Raw genomic sequence first — 21,363 nt, 5'->3', positions numbered from 1 at the left:
ACCGTAAGGATCTGTAGGGAGGCCCTTGAATATGAGCCTGTAGTTGGTGATGAAGAGAGCCCCTTCGGCAGGTAAAAGTACGGGTCCCCCAACGTAACCGCCAGTTCCCTCCTCACGTCCGTCTGGCCACAGGCAGACTCTCAAGCCTTCGAACATAACCTCTTCTCCAGGTACCAAGGATGGTAGAAGGATCTTCGGCTGCGGGAGGATCAAAACGTCAAAATTACAATGTTATACAAAGGGGGACTATGTCGTGACCAGGGCCCGACAAGGGGAGGGGCAGGGGGGGTTTGGGGGGAGGGGCATTTTTGGTGAACAGACGGTAAAGCAAATTCCCCCTAATGTACTTTTAATGCATGATTTATTTATCATGAGTTGTGTGTAGGAATGATGTGTGTAATAACTGTTGTTTTGTGGATGGATGTTACATGTGAATCATGCTAGTGACCATCAGATGTTGTTGTTGTTGTCGTTCCCTAGACTGTCTGTCCGAGCAGTCCCGTCTCCCCAAGGAATGCCACAGCCGAAACTGGGTTTTCCCACAAATCCTTTATAGAGTGTATGTTGTGTTGTTTGCGTCTACGTCGTGGGGCCACCCCCCAACCCCAAGAGTTGGGGGCCAAACGGCAGCAACCACCCGTGGCCATCAGCTCTACGCAGGTGGCACCGATCCCCAAGAGGTGTATGCTACGACTGCCACCATCAGATGTGAAAGGTGGTGGTGGTGGTGGTAGTGGTGGTGTGTGTGTGGGGGGGGGGGCACTTACCCATGTTGGGGCCCTGGTTGTGACACATAGGTAAGTTAAAAAAATCCCACAGTTGGAGAAAGTAAATGGACGAAGAATAGAATTAACTGTATATTTCGACCACTCTCTGCTGAAGAGGACCACAGAGAGTGGTTGAAATATACAGTTAATTCTATTCTTTGTCTGTTTACTTTCTCAGACAGTAGGATTTTTTCATTAACATTATGCAAATAAAAAAAACCTACACCTATCCACAAAACCCATTTGTTATTCATCTCTCCTTAGAACCTTAATGATAAAGGATCATTCTGTCTCCTACTACACCCTATGAATGATTATTCCTACTCAGGGAACAAAGACAAATAAAAGGCATCCTTAAGCAAAAATATAAATCACATCAAAAAGAAAAAGAAATATCATATCATATAAAGAGAAAAATGAAAGAGAAAACAGAACAATGAAAAATGTATCATACCTTTTGTATTGGTGGTAACCTCTTCGATTCTTTATAAACAGAATCCAACATTTCCACGTGCATGGCAACAACACCGGGAATCATTTGATGCAGTGACTTGATATGTTCCTCTGAAACAAAAAGGCTTCCAATGTAACTTCAGGGAATGGAAGTATTATTGCATGAAAAAAAAAAAAAAAAAAAAAAAAAAAAAAAAAAAAAATGCACACACACACACACAGAGGGCTTTCCACCCCTTATAACAGAGGTAGCCAAATAAAAAAGCACTGACCCAATCCCACCCATCTATCATCTTTGTTTCCCTCTCATCATAGTTCCTTCTAAATGAGGGGGCATCCCTGTGCCCAATACAGGGATGTTAGTGGCATACATACATATACCAAGGCTTTTTCCCCCCTTCCAAGGGAGGTAGCCAAAAAGGGAAAGGCATAAAAACACTCCCACCCATTTCATCCCTAAATACACTCCACACCCCTCCCACCCTTCCTCTCATCTGAGCTCTCATATGGCATATTGTACAAATTTAGTTTTGTAAAAATACAAAATTACATTTATCCAAACATGATACCATATCATCACTAATATATCCCTGTACTGGGTACTAACTCAAGAGTTATATAGTCTTAAGTTTTTAGTGGCATCTTTGTGGACTTAAGTCACACATGATCATTTCGTGTTGTGACACATTTTCATTTACACAGGAATACCGAACCACATTTTAACTTACTGTTTCTCACTTTTACCATTATTTGGATTAGGTCACTTCTCAAGCTCCTGTGTACATGGAGTGTGTGTGTGTTAGAATGACACTATCATATTTGAATACAGATGGGGACAGAGAGGGGGGATCGCCGATTAAATGAAGCGGCATTGCTGTGGATGTGCTGTGTCTTGAAGCACTGCTTCTGACCCAGGGCAGTGGGCAAGATGCAGGGATGACCCATCATCTAGGAGGTGCCAAGATAAGAGGAAGGGAGGGGGATGGATGGGAGTGGAATGGAATGGGTGGGAGTGGTCTCTATGCCTTTTTCTTTTTGGCTACCTCCCTTGTAAGGGGGAAAAGCCTTTGGTATATGTATGTATTATTATTATTGAATACATACATATACCAATGGCTTTTCCCCCTTACATGGGAGGTAGCCAAGGTCAAAGGCATAAATCCACTCCCACCCATTTCATACCCTACATACTCCACTCCCCTCTACCCTCTTCCCTCCCTCTTATCTTGGCACCTCCTGGATGATGGGTCATCCCTGCATCTCACCCACTGCCCTGGGTCAGAAGCAGTGCTGCAAGACACAGCACATCCACAGCAAGGCTGCTTTATTTAATTGGCGACCCTCGCCTCTCCTTCCCCTCATGCAGAAAAGAAGATGGGGAGAAATCCCTATATCATACAACATAATATCAAACGGCAAAATAATGTTGCACCCACCTGTAACTCCACCTTCTGTACACACTTTGTCAACAAATCTGGACACAAATCGTATAACATTTGCCTCTGGGTCGCTTTGTTCTTGATCCTCGAATCCAGATTCCGCATCTATGCTGTCACTTTCCGCCACACTGAAAACAATGGAAACAATTGTAAATCACTCAGGTTATTCTGTGGGTTCTTATGGACTGCAATGAACGACAGAAATATTCCAAACAATATAACAAAAATGAGAATCCAATATGTCTTCCCAGAAAGATCGAAGGGAGGGTCCAAGCATCATTGCCAGCCTGGGGCATAGCCAGATTCTAAAGTTAGGGGGAGCAAGCACCTAAAAAACGGTGCAGTGACATGTACCAAAACATTTTCAACTAGTTTATCATACATTCTAATTTTGTATTTCAAATCAAAACACAAAAAAGATACAGTTTTCAAGGAATTACATAACAATCATCAACACATAAACACAATAGAAAGTTTTACAGTAGGCTCATAAATCTCCAAACTTAATAAAAACATGTGCAGACTGTTAAAAACTATAAGGGGCAGGTTGGTCAAATAAAGAAAAACAGAAAATCTTTCCAAGGCCATGAAAGAAAAAAAAAAAGAAGAAAAAAAAAAAAAAAAAAAAAAAAAAATTATATATATATATATATATATTAATTTTATTACACAAGTGAACTAAAGAGTCTAATCTTTTTTTTTCAGAGGTGCCAATTTTGAAAAATATGCACAGGGGGAGCAGTTGTTCCCCTATAAGATACACCATTGGTGCCAGCTGCTGTGGGACTGCGGGTTTCTAGTCAACGAACTTAACTTTTCCAATACAAGTCAAATTCTCATGTGCAGCATTGGGTGCCTAATGCATGATGCATCATACTACTCGTGTTATAAAATATAAAATTCACTGCTGTATTACTTGTTCTTTCATTCCGAGTAATAATAAACACAGAAAACGTGATCAAACCAGGGGTAACTCAGCTACTACAACTACAAAATAAATATAATCAAGACACCAATGTCGGCATCCTAGTATACCCACTCATGCCTCATAATGCCAATGTAGGCATCACCATATGGAAGAGGTTAACAATATCGTATAATGTCAGATGGATAACTTACCTGTTTGTTATACTATTGCTAGCATTGTCTTTGTCATTGTACATTCTTCTGTGTGTGCCTGTGTTGATGTCAAGCGGCACTCTGAGAGCTACCATGCGGTTGGCATAGTGAATGGCCTGCGAGTAGAGTGTTGATTCCTCTTGATCCATCAGCTCTCTCTGCTTTCCTGTTGGGGGAAATATATATATATCTCAAACAAGTCTTGCCTTGATGATGAAACAACATATATATACGTATCTCAAACGAGTTTAGCCTTGAACAAGGTTGCCAAAAAGGAAGAACCAAAACAATACACAGGCTTAGAAATTTACCTTATGAGGAGAGGCTTAGGCAACTTAACTTACACTCTCTGGAATGATGCAGAGTGGAGGGTGATCTAACAGAGGTGTTCAAGTGGATCAATGGATTTAACAAGGGTGACAAACAAGGTCATCACATTTAAACAACAGGGCAAGAGTCACAGTAATGGATTCAAATTGGACAAATTTAGATTTAAGAAGGAAATTGGCAAGAAATGATTCACTGATAGGGTGGTCAATGAATGGAATAGAGTTAGTAACCATGTAGTGAGTGGCGAAACTATCAGTTGTTTTAAGAAACGGTTAGACAACTTATGGATGGGGATGACAGGTGGTAATGGACATGGAACTGCCTAGTGTAGGCCTTATGGTCTCGAAGTCTCCTTCATTCTTGTATTCTTATGTAAGATGATGAGATGTGCAAGAAGTGCAGACTAGTAGTGAATAGGGGAAGAACTCTTAAAATGCAAGAGCCTAGAGCAGGGGTTCTCATTAGGGGTGAAATTCACCCCCAGGGGAAAATTTTGGGTTTTCTGGGGGTGAATTGTGACCACATTAAGTTTACGGAGTGAGGAAAGCAAATATAGGCTCTGGCCTATCTGGCCTGTCACCTGGGCTGGAATTATACCAGTGCTGACCCAGGTTAATCTTAGGATTAGAAAAGTGTTACGCTGTGTGATAATATCTGCATATTACTTAGATTGCACCTTTTGAAACAGGCAATCTTGGAAAGGAGGGGGGAATGACATTCTGGCAAATGGTGAAAGGGGTGCATGAGCCAAGCCAGGCTAAGAACCCCTGGCCTAGAGGATGTCAAGAACTTTAAGTTCTTAGGGTCACATATGGCAGGAAATGGAGGAGTGGGGCAGTGTACATGAATTACAGACCATGAGGTGCAAAGAGCCGCGGGACGGGGGAGATGAAACGTGTCATGAGAATTAGCTACCTGGAGATGAAAGTATAGAAAAAGCTGTATGAAGGGACGATTGCCCCTGTAACATTGTAGTGAGTAGAGACTGTGTAGGATGCAGAAAACCTAAATACGTTTCAGATAACATATTTAGGAAGTATGGTGGAAATTACAAGGATTGATAGATTTAGAAACATGGAGGTGAGGTGAAAAGCCAGGGTAGAAGACCTGGCTGACAGGGTTCAGTAAAGAATGCTGGGATGGATTGGTCATATGAAGACGACTAGCAAAAAGAATGTGGAAGGCAGAAGTGGATGGACAGGGTGAAAGTAGCATTGGATGCAAGAGGAATGCCTGCTGGGCAAGGAAGGAAGAGGGCAAGAGACAGGTACATGGAGAATGGTTGTAAACGGACAAGGAAATGACACGACCTGATGGGATTTGTTATTGCCTGCTCTGTATCTTCTTGAATGGATAATGGGGGGGGGGGGGCATGGGGTTTGCCGTGTAATGGAGTGGTATGGGTATCCTGGCTTCAGCCCTTAGGTCCTGCTCCATTGCCTCTGATCCAAGCAGCGGGCATGGGACAGGAAAGACCCTTCATCTGCATGCTAAGACAAGAAGGGCAACAAAGGGTTTTTGTATGGGTATGGAATGGTCGTATCCTTTGACTCAGCTACCCCCTTATACAGGGGAATAGAATGTTTTGGTATATTTATCCATGCCAATGAAGAACAACACTTTCGGTGTTGAATATACAACTATATAGTGCTTGGGTTTATCTATATACCAATAGCTTTTTCCCCCTTATAAGGGTGGTATTTAAGTCAAAGGCATTCACCTACTTCCACCCATTCCACTCCCATCCACCACCCTTGCCTCACTCTCATCTTAGTTCCTTGTGGATGAAGGGTCATCCCTGCCTCCCGCTCACTGGTCAAGGTCAGAAGCAAGGCTGCTTCACTTGATAGGCAACCGCCCCTTCTCCATCCCTTCATGCAGACTCAAGTAACCCTTAAAAAACCTTACAAAGGGAAAGGACCTTTTGGTATATGTATGTGTGTATGTATATATATATATATACATACATATATATATATATATATATACATAATATATATATGCATATGTAATATATATATATATATATAATATATATATATATAATATGTATATATATATATATATATACATACATACACACACGTATATATATATATATATATATATACATACATACACACACGTGTATATATATATATATATATATATATACATACATACATGCAAAAACCATTCATGAGTTTAAGAGCAAACTAGACACTGCGAGATACAAAGGTGGGACACCATGAGCATAGCTCCCCTTCCCAGAAAATATAACTAGGTAAATACATACATGTACATAAATATGTATGTACTCTTATATTACCTCCATCCATGTTGTGAACAAGTCGCATTTGTTCGGCAGTTATTTCTAAAGCAGATGGTTCAGATGGTCGCAAGTAGGAAGAGGGAGAGCGCTGGTCCTTCCAGTCTGATGCCTAATAGAAAAGAAGAAGAAGAAGAAAAAAAAAAATAATAATGATAATAATAATTTACTAATCAACACCATTAAATAACTCATTATATTGCAGTCTCCTTTTCTCACTATACTTTCTATAATCTTATTTGGTACATTTCTTTTTCACTAATCTCATTATGCCTAGGTCTTTTAATCCAACAAATGTCAACTGCCACTTGTGTGGACGCTTGGGCCCAGGACATAAAAACCACTACAGGAATTGCCCCAGGACATAAAACAGCACCAATTCCCAAATTGGGTTTATGTCCTGGGCCCAAATGTCCACACAAGTGGTGGTCGGCTAGTGTTGGGTTAATAGACCCCGTAGGCGTATGGCGCTATCGCAGTTCGATATACAAACTATAAAATGTAAACCATACCCTTTTCCATTCTTAAATCCTTGCAAATTCACAGAAATAAGAAAAATAACTGGATTTGTAAGAATATGCAGATTTTTTTCCTTTATTTACTTATTTTAGATATCTTTTTAGATACATATACCAAGGGCTTTTTTCTCTTACAAGGGAGGTACCCTAAGTCAAAGGCATAAATCCACTTTAACCACTTCCATACAGTGATGCCTACGTAGGCATCATGAGGAGCAAGTGGGTAGGCGATGATGCCGACGTCGGCGTCTTGATTATATTTATTGTAGTTGTACCTACGTAACCTCCATTCTCTCTAAACTGGCTTCATCATATTTTCTATGGTTATCAAAATTCACGGGTGAAAGAGAACGAACGATTGAGCACTGACTTTATTTTTTATAATGTGATTATTATGACGCAACATAGCACGTCGAGCAGCTAATGCTGCCAGACGTGCGATGTGCCCCAGAGTGAAGTGGTTAAAAATTCACAGAAATCCAATTATTTTTTCTCCATAATCTATAACTTTCTTTTACAATGTATCTCATGACACCCACATTTTATGAGACAAAACAATTAACCTAAATTTTTGCAAGAAAATTAAATACAAGGCCATACTTTTTTATTCGTTGGGTCATGGGCTCGCCAATGATGGAAAACCTAAAATCAAAATCAAATAAAAACGGGAAAAATTACTTTTTTATTTCCACCGAACTACCGACAAAATATGCAAAGCTTGGTACATACAGGCTTGTGTGCCATCAGCCTGGCCAGTGAGAAAGTATGAATACATACATACATATACCAAGGCTTTTTCCCCCTTACTAGGGAGGAAGCCAAAAAGGAAAAGGCATAAAATCATTCCCACCCATTCCATCCCTGAATACACTCCACACCCCTCCAACATCCCTCTCATCTTAGCACCTACTGGATGACGGGTCATCCCTGCACCTTGTCCATTGCCCTGGGTCAGAAGCAGTGTCACAAGACACAGCACATCCACAGCAAGGCCGCTTCATTAAATCGGCGACCCCCCCCACCTCTCCGTCGCCCCATGCATAAAGGAGAAGACGGGGAGAAATCCCTTCGGGCTGTGTCAAAAATTTGCTCACACATTCCACCTCATGCATCACAACATCATCCATATACAACCATTCTCCATTCACCCGTCTTCTTTCCTCTCCCGTCCTTCCTCAACAGACATTCCCCTCTTCCCCAAAGCCCCCTTCACCCCATCCATCCACCTCATCCTAGGACGTCCCTTCATGTTCACTCCCTCCACATCTGCCTTCCATACCTCTTTTACTAGTCTTTCTTCACTAATTCTGACAACATGGCCTCCAAAAAGAATTAGTTTTTTTTTTTTTAACACTCCAACCTAAGGGGAAGGATACATGGTGCTCATAGCCCAACTAATAAAAAAATGGTCTGGCCTAATAATAGTAGATTGCATTCCTGAACACACAAACTGAACAAAACAATTTCTGAAACTTCTGACATGGAAGACCTCTTCATACCTCTCTGTGGTTGACAGGACTTAAAGATGCAGACTCCTTGAAGCTACTAGAATCTGATATCAAGGACGCTCTGCTCTGCTGATGTTGCTGCTGTCGATCAAAGTAAAGGCCTTTGATCTCCCGCTGAACATCCTGATAAAATGAAGACTCCCAGAACTGTTGATTACTCCAGACTGCATGGTCCTGTAACGACAACAATAAAAGAAAATAATCATTACAATAATAATGATATTCATACAATACAACACTTTGGTGCAAATGTGGCAGGAAAAGGTGAAGTGGAGGTGGAGGTAGAATGTAGATTGTGAGAAGTGAGTAAATGCCTTGGTGGATTAAAGAGTGTAATGAGGAATAGACATTTGGGAATAGATGCTAAGAGGAGACTGTATGAAGGAGTGATTGTGCCAACAGCACTATATGGAGCAGAAACATATATATATACACACAAGTACAAGAAGCTCAGAGAAGAGTGGGAGGGAGTGAGGGATAGAGTAGAACAATATATACTATATATACACACATTCCACACATGAATTTGTAATAAGCAAATCATTAAAAAAAAATTCCCATTCAGCAAAACATTAAACCAAATTCTAATGATTACCTCATTGTTTCCAGACAATGATACACAACCACCAGCAACTTTACCTGTATACATGTGTAAGCAAACTGAATGACCCCTGTACATAGTTTGCGACAAAATGCCGTAGAGAGCGGTAAAAGGGCAGCTGCAACACCATGTTCGTCTACAGGAGAGTCGTCCTGAGAAGAAGAAGAAGAAAAAAAAAAAGTTATCAGCATGTTCAACTATTTGAATTATTTCATCATCACCTTGGTTTTCATAACAATTTCCATCTGTTTTACATTGCATTTCAGAGTATTCATGTCTAAGTCTTTTGTAACTGCTTTGGAGCTAAAAATTCCAATGTTCTTGACAAAAGAACTATTCCATTAATTACATACAAATGCAGGAATGGTCTTCTAGTACAAGACCCAAGTCTTCAGCTCATGAATGCCACAAGTATGGTAATACACTTCATGAGTATAGTAACACACTTAGTGTCCTCACGGAACAAACGTGTTGTACAAGTACCCAAAACCTACCTGTAATGCACAGTTCATAAGTCGAACCACAAGATCAAACTGTTGATGTTCTAACACAGCCTTGTTCCCTTGCACATGCTGCCCCAGTTCCTGGCAGAGTGCCAGTCTGGCTGCTTTGCTTTTGAGAGCCCTTAATACTGCAGGGAAGGTCTTACGAGCATCACTGATCTTGTTCTCGAAGATGCAGTTCACACAGTTTCGCATGACCTGTTGGAAAACACCATACTTAGACAAACAAGAATAAATATATCTATATACTAAGGGCTTTTCCCCCCTTACAAGGAAGGTAGCCTAGTCAAAAGGCATATAACCACTCCCACCCTTTCTGCTCCCCTCCACCACATCTTTATCCCTCTCATCTTAGCTCCTCATGAATGACAGGTCATCCCTGTATTCTGGGCAGGATATTATTCTAATCATATATATATATATATATATATATATATATATATATATATATATATATATATATATTTATAAATATATAGATACATTTCAACAATCTTCAAGTTCAATTGTCATACTTGCTTGATAACACTGCCCATTTTCATAACACAAATTACATATACCAAGGCTTTTTCCCCCTTCCAAGGGAGGTAGCCAAAAAGGGAAAGGCACAAAAACACTCCCACCCATTTCATCCCTAAATACACTCCACACCCCTCCCACCCTTCCTCTCACTAGGGCAGGCACCTCCTTTGTGTGTGTGTGTGTGCGTGTGTGAGATAAATAATGAACGTTAACTAACCTCTAATCTTCTTGCTGAGCTAGAGAGCAGACCCCGTCCTGACTGGAGACTGGAAATGTGCGGCCCCATGGGAACAATTCTGGGCTGACCAGCTTTCTGAGGAATTCTGGAAAAAAAATTAATTCGTAAAATTAAATGGATTTTGAAAAACAAATAAATAAATAAATGAATGTATAAATAAACAAAATAAACATGATAAAAATAATATAATAAAATATATATATATACATATACCAAGGGCTTTTAGGGGAAAAATAATAATAAAAAAATTCTTGACATATTCAATATCTTAAAAAATATGGTGACACAGCCATGATCCAGTCACATCTTTTGTATAAATCAATCTCTTTAGTGTGATTATATGCCTAAAGAAAAGTTACAAAATAAAATAAAACAAATAAATCTATCTATAAACCAAGGGCTCCCTCTCCTTATAAGGAAGGTAGCCAAGTCAAAAGGCAAGCACCCACTCCCATCCACCACCCTTTCCCCCCTCTCATCTTAGCTCCACATGGATGATAGGTCATCCCTGTCTCCCGCCCACTGCCCTGGGTCAGAAGCAATGCAGCAAGACACAGTACATCCTCAGCAAATCTGCTTCACTTAATTAGTAATGTCCCTGATTGGGATAAATTCTTGGCACATCCGTGCAGTCAAAATCTTTAGGACCATAAAGACACCTCCAGGAGCCACTCGTATCTCTCGTATGACTCAATCTCTTTTGTGTGGTTATGTCCCGAAAGCCAGAAATACATACATATACCAAAGGCTTTTTCCCCCTTACACGGGGGGTAGCCAAAAAGAAAAAGGCATAGAAATCACTCCCACCTATTTCAATTCCCATTTATTCCACTCCCCTCCACCCTCCTCCCTCCCTCCTATCTTGGCACCTCCAGAAATAAAACTATAAATAAAATATATCAATTGCACATGCACGCACACGTACACACACAGAAAGAGACAAGTGTGAGGGAGACAGATGGAAAAAGAGAGAAGAAGAGAGAGAGATGTAGATTGTGCAAGAGACAAAGAGAAAGAATGAAAGAGAGAGTGAGAGAGGGACTGAGAGAGAGAGTGAGGGTGTGTGAGAGAATGTGTATGAGAGAATGTGGAAGTGTGTGCGTGAGAGGGAGGAAAAAAAATACTTACTTGACTTTTTTTGCTGTTCCTTCATCGATAATTGCCTGCACTTGTTGGCAATCTATATGAGGGAAGACTGGTTGGTGGATGCGAGTAAAGGAACCCTCCGTGGGCTTTGGGATTTTGGGTACAAAGGGTTGAGGATTAGGGTTTTCGTTGTTGTACAGCTGTTGAGCAAGTTCCTGCGTGCGAAAAAGCATAAATTTTCATTCGTAAGATTAATCACGGAAAGACCAAAATTATCTATCTACAAATTTTTGATACTTCAATTCAATTCAGGCACAGATACGACTCCCACAACTCTTAACAATTTACCTGAACATGGACTAGAAGCATTCGACTATCATGCTGTTCAAGCCTAAGTTGTTCCCCAATATTGGAGTAGAGTTCGTCCCAAAGGTCGCAAACTCTCCAAGGTGGTCCCCTCTCAGACACGAAGGATGTGAAAAACATGCAATCGAGCACTTTAGGAAGGAAGTCGTTATCCACCATCCCGCGCTGGCCTAAAAATGCAGCCTGCAAAGGAAAAGGCATTTAAACGAATTGGCAAGAAGTCTGTGACTCACTCTCTCTCTCGCTCTTTCTCATCTAACAAGCAATTCAATAAACTTGCTCAACTCTCTTCCTCTCCCTCTTTAGTGATGTATACATCAATTCTACTTCATCTATTTTTACATTCATGTTTTTCATTAAGTTAGTTTATCCCCACCCCTTCAATTTTTTACGTGCGTTAACTCCGTGCAGCGAGTCACAGAAAGGTACAATGGCCAGAGCTGGTTTACCCACACCGATTCATCACACAGTGACTCACTTCCTCATTCATTCATGTAGCAATTAAGAAAAACATCCCTTCACGGCCACATCATGCTTTTACAGATAGCAAGGCTGCCTGTCTTCAAAACCCAACAACAGCCTCACTTCCATCAGAAGGTACAACCCAGAGGGGTTGGCATTTGGTTTCTGGACTGGACCAAAGGGGAAGGGGAAAGAGGGAGAGAGAGAGAAAGGAGAGAGGAAAGAGAGGGAGAGAGAGAGAAAGGAGAGAGGAAAGAGAGGGAAGAGGGAGGGAGAGGGAGGGGGGGAGAGAGAGAGAGAGAGAGAGAGAGAGAGAGAGAGAGAGAGAGAGAGAGAGAGAGAGAGAGAGAGAGAGAGAGAGAGAGAGAGAGAGAGAGAAGAGAGGAGAGAGAGAGTGAGAGAGAAATAAGAAAGGAGTCTCCAGACTTGGCACATGATCTCTATCAATTTCAACTGTATTTTTTCCACTCTTTCACACACACACACAGAGGGAGGGAGAGCTGCCAACTGCTCCTCTCTCCCTGCCACTTGCAGCCAGTGACACAGAAACTGTCCCACACAGACAACAGTCAAAAGTTTCTTCTCAGAGAGATCTGTGCAAGGTTCTGAGGACAGTTGCCTGCCACTGTGGGGCTGTGGGTTTTCCGCTTAGTAAAACTCGTGACATCAATTCACCGACTGATGCAGGCCTTCATTCATTCACCATAAACGAATAAAACTGACCCAAATGAAGCTACCTTGGGTAACTTACTTTGTGAAAAGTGATGACTGGTTTCGAGTGAATACGAATTAGAGTGAGACACGAACGGTAGCCCTGGAGAACATGCGCGAACATCCGCATGAAGATCGCACGAATCTCTTTATCCACCATATGAAGCTGTGAACTTTGGGCTCCTGAGGTTGGGAAAGCATTGTCCGCCACATTGAGGTCAGGATGCAACACCTACGGAGTAAAATGCAATTTGTAAATATAACGAATTTATATCACATACAATTAACTTGTACAAATAAATAATACAATGCTCACAGATGAACAGGTTTGGGTGTCGTTCCCTGTGAGAAGGTTGTGGTGACGGCGGTTCAAACCCTGTCACCAGCGAGCTGAACCAAGGGTATGGTTGAATTCCAAGCTCCATGAAGAACCAAGATAAGAGGGAGGGAGGGGGGTGAATGGGAGTGGAGTATGTGGGAATGGAATGGGTGGGAGTGGATTTTATGCCTTTGTTTTTTGGCTACTTCCCTTGTATGGGGGGGGGGGGGGAAAGCCATTGGTATATGTATGTATTAAGTCCTCTGTAAGGGGCATTATCCCAGCCTACTGATGGCGGAGTTTGACTTTGAACTGAATCGTCATCCCTTCTCTCTGCTACCATCCTTAACCACTTCAATAAGACTCAAATTCTCGCGCACAGCATCGGCTGCCATATGTAATTTGCATCACACTACTCGCATTGTAAAATATAAAGTCACTGCTGTATTACTTCTTCTCTTTTATTCTGAGTAATATGTGATCAAACTAGTTCACAGAATCTGGGGGTAATTCATGTACAACTACAAAAAAATATATATCATCAAGACGCTAACGTCAGCATCCTCATGTACCCCCTCACGCCTCATGATGCCTACGTAGGGGTCATCGTGCTGAAGTGGTTAAACCTCTTGTTCGATACCCTTCTTCCACCAACTCACTTTTTTTTTTCCCACACTGTGACGGGTCAAGGATACCATCAACATGCTCTTGTGTCACTAAATGATGAAGAACATTGGGATGAAGGACCCCCTCTTATTTTATTTTTGTCTACAAGTCTAAACAAAGATAAGTTTCAATCTGCCCAACCCCCATAAACAAGGCCTTTACATAAACCAAAGGGCTGTTTCCCTTTGTATGGGAGGGTAAACTAGTCCAAGCACACAACTATTTCATACACGTTAAACCCACTTAATGCCCCTCCCATCTCAGTATTTCATGGATGAAGGGTCATCCCTGTTATCTGGCACACCATTTGTGCCGAAGCCTATGCAGCATGGCACAGCAGACCCTAAGAGCTAGGTCTGGTTCATCCCCACTGATTCATTGGGAGGAAACCAATTCCACTTGTCAGGTCCTGCTGCAGCAATGCCATGAATAAATACACATAAAGATATTACAAGATATCAGTTATACAATTATCTTGTCATATATAAAAAAATTCATTATTCTACTTATGGAATATGAAGTCTATAAACAAAGGGCTTCTTCCCCTTATAAGGGAGATAGCCAAGTCAAAGGCATGTACCTACTCCCACCCATTCCACTCCCATTCACCACCCTTTCCTCCCTCTCATCTTAGCTCCTCACGGATGAAGGGTCATCCTGGTCTCCTGCCCACTGGCCTAGTCAGAGGCAATACAGCAAGACACAGCACATCCACACCAAGGATGCTTCATTTAATTGGTGACCCTCCCCCTCTCTCTCTCCATCCCCTCATGCTGAAAACAGAGAAGATGGGGAGAAATCCCCTTGAGCTGCGTCAAAATATCATTCACACACAACCATTCCCCACTCCCGTCCCATACCCAGCCACCTTCCTTCCTTGTTTGATGTACGTAGAAAATCCGAAGTATCCAAATCAAATGCAATTAATTTACAGCAGAGAATGTCATACTTACCGCAGAGAGTGCATTGTGAGTCTGACTCCAGTACGGGTCCGGGAGTAAGGAAAGGGTGAGGGACTCAGGAACACGTATGGAACCGCCATCTAGGTCAGCAACTATCACATCCATCTGGTAAAGTATTAATAACAATAATAATAATAACAGTAATAATAATAATCTATCTATATACCAAGGGTGAATAGTTATGAAAATGATGAGAGCAGGTAAGGGTTAGATGGGTGTCATGCGGAGTGTCTGAAAAGGGGAGGTACAGTAATAGTGGACTGGCTAGTGAAGTTCTTCGATGTGTGTCTAAGGGAGGGTAGAGTTTTGGAGGACTGGAGGTATGCCTGTACATTTCTGTTTTACAAGGGAAAAGGGGACAATTGTGAGTAAAGTAGTTTCAGAGTGATCAGTTTGTTGAGTGTAGGAAGGCTTATGGGAGGGTTTTAATTGAGAATATTATGAAAGGAACTGTGGGAGTAATTAGTGAGGAACAGTGTGGGTTTAGGAAAAGTAGGGGTTGCATGAATCAGATTTTTGTGGTAAGATAGATATTTGAGGAAGATTTAGCAAAAGGTAATTATATTTTTTGCACCTTTATGGATTTGGAAAAGGCTTGTGACAGGGTAGACAAGAAGGCACTTTGGGAGGTTTTGCAGATACATGGGATTGGGGGAAAGCTGTTAAGGGCAGTCAAGAGTATTTACAAGAGTAGCCTGTGTTACAATTGGGAATGGAAAGAGCAAGTGGTTTGAGGTAAAGGTGGGACTGCATCAGGGACGTGTCCTGTCGCCATGGCAGTTCAATGTGTACATGGATGAGGTGGTGCAGGAGGTATATACAAGGGTAATGGGCAGGGGACAGGAGTTGGTTAAAGAAAATGGAGAGAGGTGAGAGGTGAGCCAGTTGTTGTTCAAAGACATGGCAGAGCCAGAGGGGGGATTAAGGGAGTTAGCGACAGAGTTTGTGAAGTTATGCAATAGGAGAATGTTGAAGGTAAATGTGGGTAAAACCAGGGTGATGAGATATACATAGGGAGAGGATGGCAGTGAGTTGGAAGTGTTAAAGGAGAGAGGGTGGAGGAAATGGATAGTTTTAGGTATTTAGGGTCACATGTGGCAGGAAAGGGAGGAATGAGGGTGGAGGTAAATTGTAGATTGAGAGAAGCAAATAAATGCCTTGGGGGATTAAACAGTGTCATGGAAAACAGGCATCTGGGAAAGGATGCAAAGAGGAGATTGTTTGAAGGGGGTGATTGTGCCAAAGGCTTTGTATGTGACCAACTTATAGTGTGAGGATGAGAACTGGTATATATTCAAGACTGATATATCTTGAAATTCCTGCCACAATCAATATTATCCACATCTTAAACAATAAAAACAACCACAAAGCAACAAGATTCCCCAGAAACTGTAAACTCATACACCACAACCAATATATTTTACACATAAACACAACGAATGACTAAGACTACGAGCACACGGGAGGTACTCACTAGTTCAGCGACATCATTCTGAAGCGAAGAGTGCACACCCATGATGAAAGGTGTGGGAGTGGACAGGACCTCCACCAGGGAAGCCGGGAGGATGGGGATGTACACATGGGAGTATCTGCGGCAAAGACAAGCGGAAGCACATTGACCGAACGCCACAAGGACAAACTCCGCTCCATCACATCATGGAGTCTTAACCTGTCTGATACAGTGATGCACTTCATACGCTTTGTTCTGGCTGAGGAAAACCAATTCTTTTCACTTCAGGGGATGGACCCCTGATTGAAAGTCGTCTTCAGCGATTGAGACCCTATTTGGATCTGAGTTCGTGTCCTCAAATATAAGAACTAGTCCATTTCTTAGCCAGAATAGAATATTTCAAGGGCATCGCCGTATTAAAAGGATTAAACTCATCACCATCTGATCAACCACATTCTACATCGGAGGTTCTCGACTGGGAAGGGAATTTTAGGGTTTTGAGTTGGGGTCGGGGTGGGGGGTTCTTTGGGGAGTGAACCGCAGGCTGGCTGAGCAGCTTAGAATGTCGCTACTTGGGTGAGAGGTCAGGAGTAGAGGGTAGTTTGAGGGTACCTGGTGGCAAAACGAGTTTATCATAATGGGAGAAAACTGCATCAAATTGCCCCTTTCACAGGTTCCTCCATTAAGAGGCCCTACACTAACCCTCTCTGAGTGGGGGGGGGGGGGGAGTTCATTTGGAAGAACAAGAAGAAAATGAAGAAAAGGAGAATAAGAAAAAGAAAATTAAGAAATAAGAAGAAAATGAAGAAAAGGAGAATAAGAAAAAGAAAATGGAGAAAAGAAGAAGAAAATGAAGAAAAGAAGAAGAAGAAAATGGAGAAAAAAAAAAAAATAAAAATAAAAAAAAAATAATAATACAATAAATAAATAAATAAATCAGTTTTATGTTGTGAACTCCCCTATCAAGATGCTAGGACGGTGCTACTTGCAGAGGACTTTGTGGTGTGGAATTTAATGAACCATGCCTTTGGTCAGAGTCACTGGTGGCAGGGTTTGAACTGCTGTCACCTCGTTCTCCACCACAAATCAAATAGTGATACTCTAGCTCACTTGGCCATAGAGCATCGAAATATAATAACAAATGAATGAATCAATTAAATAAATTTATCTAGTCACAAAAAAAAAGAAGAAAAAAAAATCATCTCGAGTAAGACAAATTTGGGACAAGACAGACCGAGACCCCCCCTGCTCCGAGTAATAATGCACATTTACGGCCAACAACACGTATAATCAACCTTGAAGAGAGTTGTCTGATGAGGGGAGGGAACCACAGGATTCATGAAATGACTTTATTAAGTGAACAACACCCTGCTTGAATGTTTTAAAGTTATGTCTTCCTTAATATCAACTCTTTAGGACAGAATTCAATGCTGGTTGAGCAGCTTGTTATTCATGTAATAAACATACATACCATGTCCCACATTTCCTCCACCTCATTTTCCTATACCTATATAAATTCTATAAACTCGAGTCTTAAAAAGGCACAAACATCAAAATCATCTTTAGTCATTCAACAAAATTGTAAAAACTTACAAAGAATTAACAAATATTACTTTAATCTGAAAACATAAGGATTACACCAACAAAAAAATCACCAAACTTACCACAAAAAAAGCATGCTTTCATCTTTACTCCAACAAGTATAAGGTCATCTGACATAAAATCTTTTACTTTCTTTGAGATTTTAAGAAAGTAAAATCTCAAAACTTAAAAAAAAAAATTATTCACAGAGATTTGTTCTTGCCCTCTCTTTGGTGTGTCTGTATGTATTTACCTAATTGTACAGTAATCCCTTGTTTTTCACAGTTTGATTATTCGTGGATTTTTCTAGAAAAAAAAACAAAAAAGTAAGAAATATTTCCACTGCTCGTACTGTATGGCACCACCGTCGCCTCACTCAACGTGCGTCTCTGAACATTTGACGCTGCTTCCGCCTCACTCCATTGTGTCTTTCTGTCTCTTCAAATGTGCCCCTCTGCTCATACAGATGGTATCAGCAGAGGGGCATGAGCTCAGTTCATCTGGCCCACAGCTATACTGTATAGCTTGGTCTCTTAATCTGACAATTGCCAACTGCCCCTTGTGTGGGTGCTTGGCCCCTAGACATAAACACATTTTGGGAATCGATATTTATGCCCTGGGCCAGTTACCATAGTGGGTTTATGTCCTGGGCCCAAACGTCTGCACAAACGGCATTTGGAGGGTGCTGGATTAAGAGACCTAAGCGTATCTATCTTCGTCAATTAAATTTGTAACCCTTTATCTATCTTCGTCAATTAAATTTGTAACCCTTTATCTATCTTCGTCAATTAAATTTGTAACCCTTAAAAAAAAAAAAAACAATATCCTGAAGGTTACATAGATTGTGGAATCATTCAGACTGCAGTTTGTAGGAAGTTCTAAATTCTGATAGTTGGAGTCTGTAGTCTTAATGCCCTGCCCTGTCCCCCACTACCAAAAATCTCCCTTCAGTTGATATTCTACTGTTGTCAAAAACCAATGATCAAATCAAATGCCAATGAATCAAAACAACCTATGCCATAAACACAAAAATAATTTCAAGTGAATCTATTAGGAATATGGATAGTAATGAATAGGTTTTAATGTATATGTAATGTATGTATGGGTTTTAATTAATGGGTTTTACTATACACACAGTGGACGTGTGTTTCAACTCAGCTTTTGGTAAATATATGTATGTATTTACCTAACTGTAGTACACAGGAAAAGGAGCAATGCTCGTTGGGTCCCACCTCCTATTCTCTGACTATTAATCCTACCAAGCCTCTAATTTATGTACACGCATAAGGAATCAGAAACACGAAATAACACACTTACTTGAATGGATACATGAGAGCTTTGAGAGCATGAGAGGCATCGGTGAGACGACAATAAGAACGACTGTGGAAGAGAATCTTGTGTTCTGTTAAAGCCGCACAGAACAGTACCAACACATTCTTTATCCCTGCGGAGAAAAAGTAAAATTTGAGTTTTTCAATTTCAAATACCATACAGTAATCAATAAATTAATCCATTGCCCCTGGGTTTCTCTTATTAGAGACTCACAGCTTCCAGGGAGCCAGTAAAAGTCACTGGAGCAATGATGTGTTCAGTGTCTTGTGCGTGTAAACTGCATCTCAGGCATTTTGTACCAGTGGCTAAAGGGGTAAATAGAGAAGGGTTGTGTATGGATGATTGCTGTGATGCATGAGGGGGAGTGGGTGGGGGATGGGGAGTGAGGGAGTATGTATGAGAAATAAATTGATGCAGCCCGAAGGGATTTCTCCTCGTCTTCTCATTTTCTGCATGAGGGGACAGAGGGGGGGGGTCGCTAAATAAATGAAGTGGCCTTGCTGTGGATGTGCTGTGTCTTGCGACACTGCTTCTGACCCAGGGCAGTGGACAAGATGCAGGGATGACCTGTCATCCAGGAGGTACCAAGATAAGAGGGAAGGAAGAGGGTAGAGGGGAGTGGAGTATGTAGGGGATGGAATGGGTGGGACTTGTTCCTATGCCTTTTTCTTTTGGCTACCTCCTGTGTAAGGGGAAAAAAAGCCTTTGGTACATGTATCTTTTTTTTTTTTTTTTTTTTTAAGATGGTAGCCTAGTAATTTTGTAAAAATACATACACACACTGGGCAAGACAGGGATGACCCTTCATCCACGAGGAGCTATGAGAAGAGGGAGGAAAGGGTGGTGGATGGGAGTGGAATGGGTGCATGCCTTTGACTTAGCTACCTCTCTTATTTGGGGAATGATGATGATGACATTCCCTTGTGTGTCTGGCTGAGCAATCCTATCTCCTGAGGAATGCCATGGCTGGAAAGGGGTTTTCCCATAAATCCCCTATATGTTGTGTTCTTGGCATGCATAATTGTGTGAAATGCAGTCTTCCCTGATGTGTTGAATACTACAGGATGAAGTGCGACATCCTGGAGAGGCACCCGTGATGTGGTCATCCATCTGGCTCTGGTCAATATAAAAGGGCTGGGTGGTGGATGCACCGCAGCCTGGCCTGGTGGATTCTGTCCTCTTAGGCGAGAGAGGATTCAGAGGGATGGATATCAGGGGGTCTGGCATGCAGTAGTGTGTTATCAAAGGGGAAGGAGCCCTTGGTGTATATGTATGTATACATACATACATATATATATACACACACATACACCAAAAGGGCCTTTCACCTTGTATAGGGATAGCCTACTCAAGACATACATCCACCCATCCCTATCCAAGACTCATTTATTGTCCCTCTTCTATTTTTGCTCTTCATGAATAAGGGTCATCTCTGTCCCCTGCCAACTGCTTGTGTCCAAAGCAATACAGCAAGCCAGAGTAATAATACATACATGTATAACCCAAATGGCCTTCTTACAACTATACGGGGGATGGCCAGCATACGCCTAACCCACACCTATTCATAAACATATTTGTTGTCCTTCCCTTTGTATTTCCTTGTGGATAAAGGGTCATCCCTGTCTCCAGCCCCAATACTGCCTGGACCAGAGGCAGAGCAGCATCGATTACATGGATGAGGAAATGGTAAAGAAAATAATGGTTGCACTAATAAGACCTAAACTAGAGTATGCTGCAACACTATGGGCACCTAGCATGCATGCAGGCACACACACACACACACACAAAATAAATAAATAAATAATAATAATTAGAAATAATTCAAAGAGCAGCGACAAAAATGGCACCTACACTATCAAATTTGACATACGAACAAAGATTGGAGAATTTACATCTATCAACACTGGAACATAGAGGAGAAAGAGGGGATTTGTTGACCATTTACAGAATTATGAAAGGGACGGAAATTCTTGATAGGGACAACTTATTAAAATGGGACAGAAGAGAAACAAGAGGACAAGAAAAGAGGCTAAAGGACAATTACTGAAGAGATTTGAAAAAGAATAGCTTCCCACATAGAGTGATTGATGTCTGGAACAAACTAAACGGAGAAACAGTGGGT

General features: G+C 41.4%; 1 protein-coding gene across 4 annotated transcripts in view; it reads right to left on the bottom strand.

Moving 5' to 3' along the window:
• Positions 1-21,363, bottom strand: part of Sbf (SET domain binding factor) — an 88,674-nt gene that overhangs the window by 56,416 nt on the left and 10,895 nt on the right. For all 4 annotated transcript variants that reach the window (XM_076213046.1, XM_076213048.1, XM_076213049.1 and 1 more), the window contains exons 7-21: positions 19,227-19,353; positions 16,353-16,467; positions 14,870-14,983; positions 12,972-13,163; positions 11,741-11,941; positions 11,435-11,607; positions 10,286-10,391; positions 9,538-9,744; positions 9,082-9,195; positions 8,434-8,616; positions 6,417-6,528; positions 3,779-3,944; positions 2,657-2,787; positions 1,222-1,331; positions 3-198 (exon numbers count right to left, since the gene is read on the bottom strand). In XM_076213046.1, the coding sequence (XP_076069161.1) occupies positions 3-198; positions 1,222-1,331; positions 2,657-2,787; positions 3,779-3,944; positions 6,417-6,528; positions 8,434-8,616; positions 9,082-9,195; positions 9,538-9,744; positions 10,286-10,391; positions 11,435-11,607; positions 11,741-11,941; positions 12,972-13,163; positions 14,870-14,983; positions 16,353-16,467; positions 19,227-19,353 (2,247 nt within the window). The remainder of the gene's footprint in view (positions 1-2; positions 199-1,221; positions 1,332-2,656; positions 2,788-3,778; positions 3,945-6,416; positions 6,529-8,433; positions 8,617-9,081; positions 9,196-9,537; positions 9,745-10,285; positions 10,392-11,434; positions 11,608-11,740; positions 11,942-12,971; positions 13,164-14,869; positions 14,984-16,352; positions 16,468-19,226; positions 19,354-21,363) is intronic.

Source organism: Oratosquilla oratoria, chromosome 30 (assembly GCF_046742065.1).
Source record: "Oratosquilla oratoria isolate Oo_2021 chromosome 30, ASM4674206v1, whole genome shotgun sequence".
Classification (NCBI taxonomy): domain Eukaryota; kingdom Metazoa; phylum Arthropoda; class Malacostraca; order Stomatopoda; family Squillidae; genus Oratosquilla; species Oratosquilla oratoria.
Note: the sequence above shows the minus strand (reverse complement) of the source record. Positions and strands in the feature narration are given on the sequence as shown.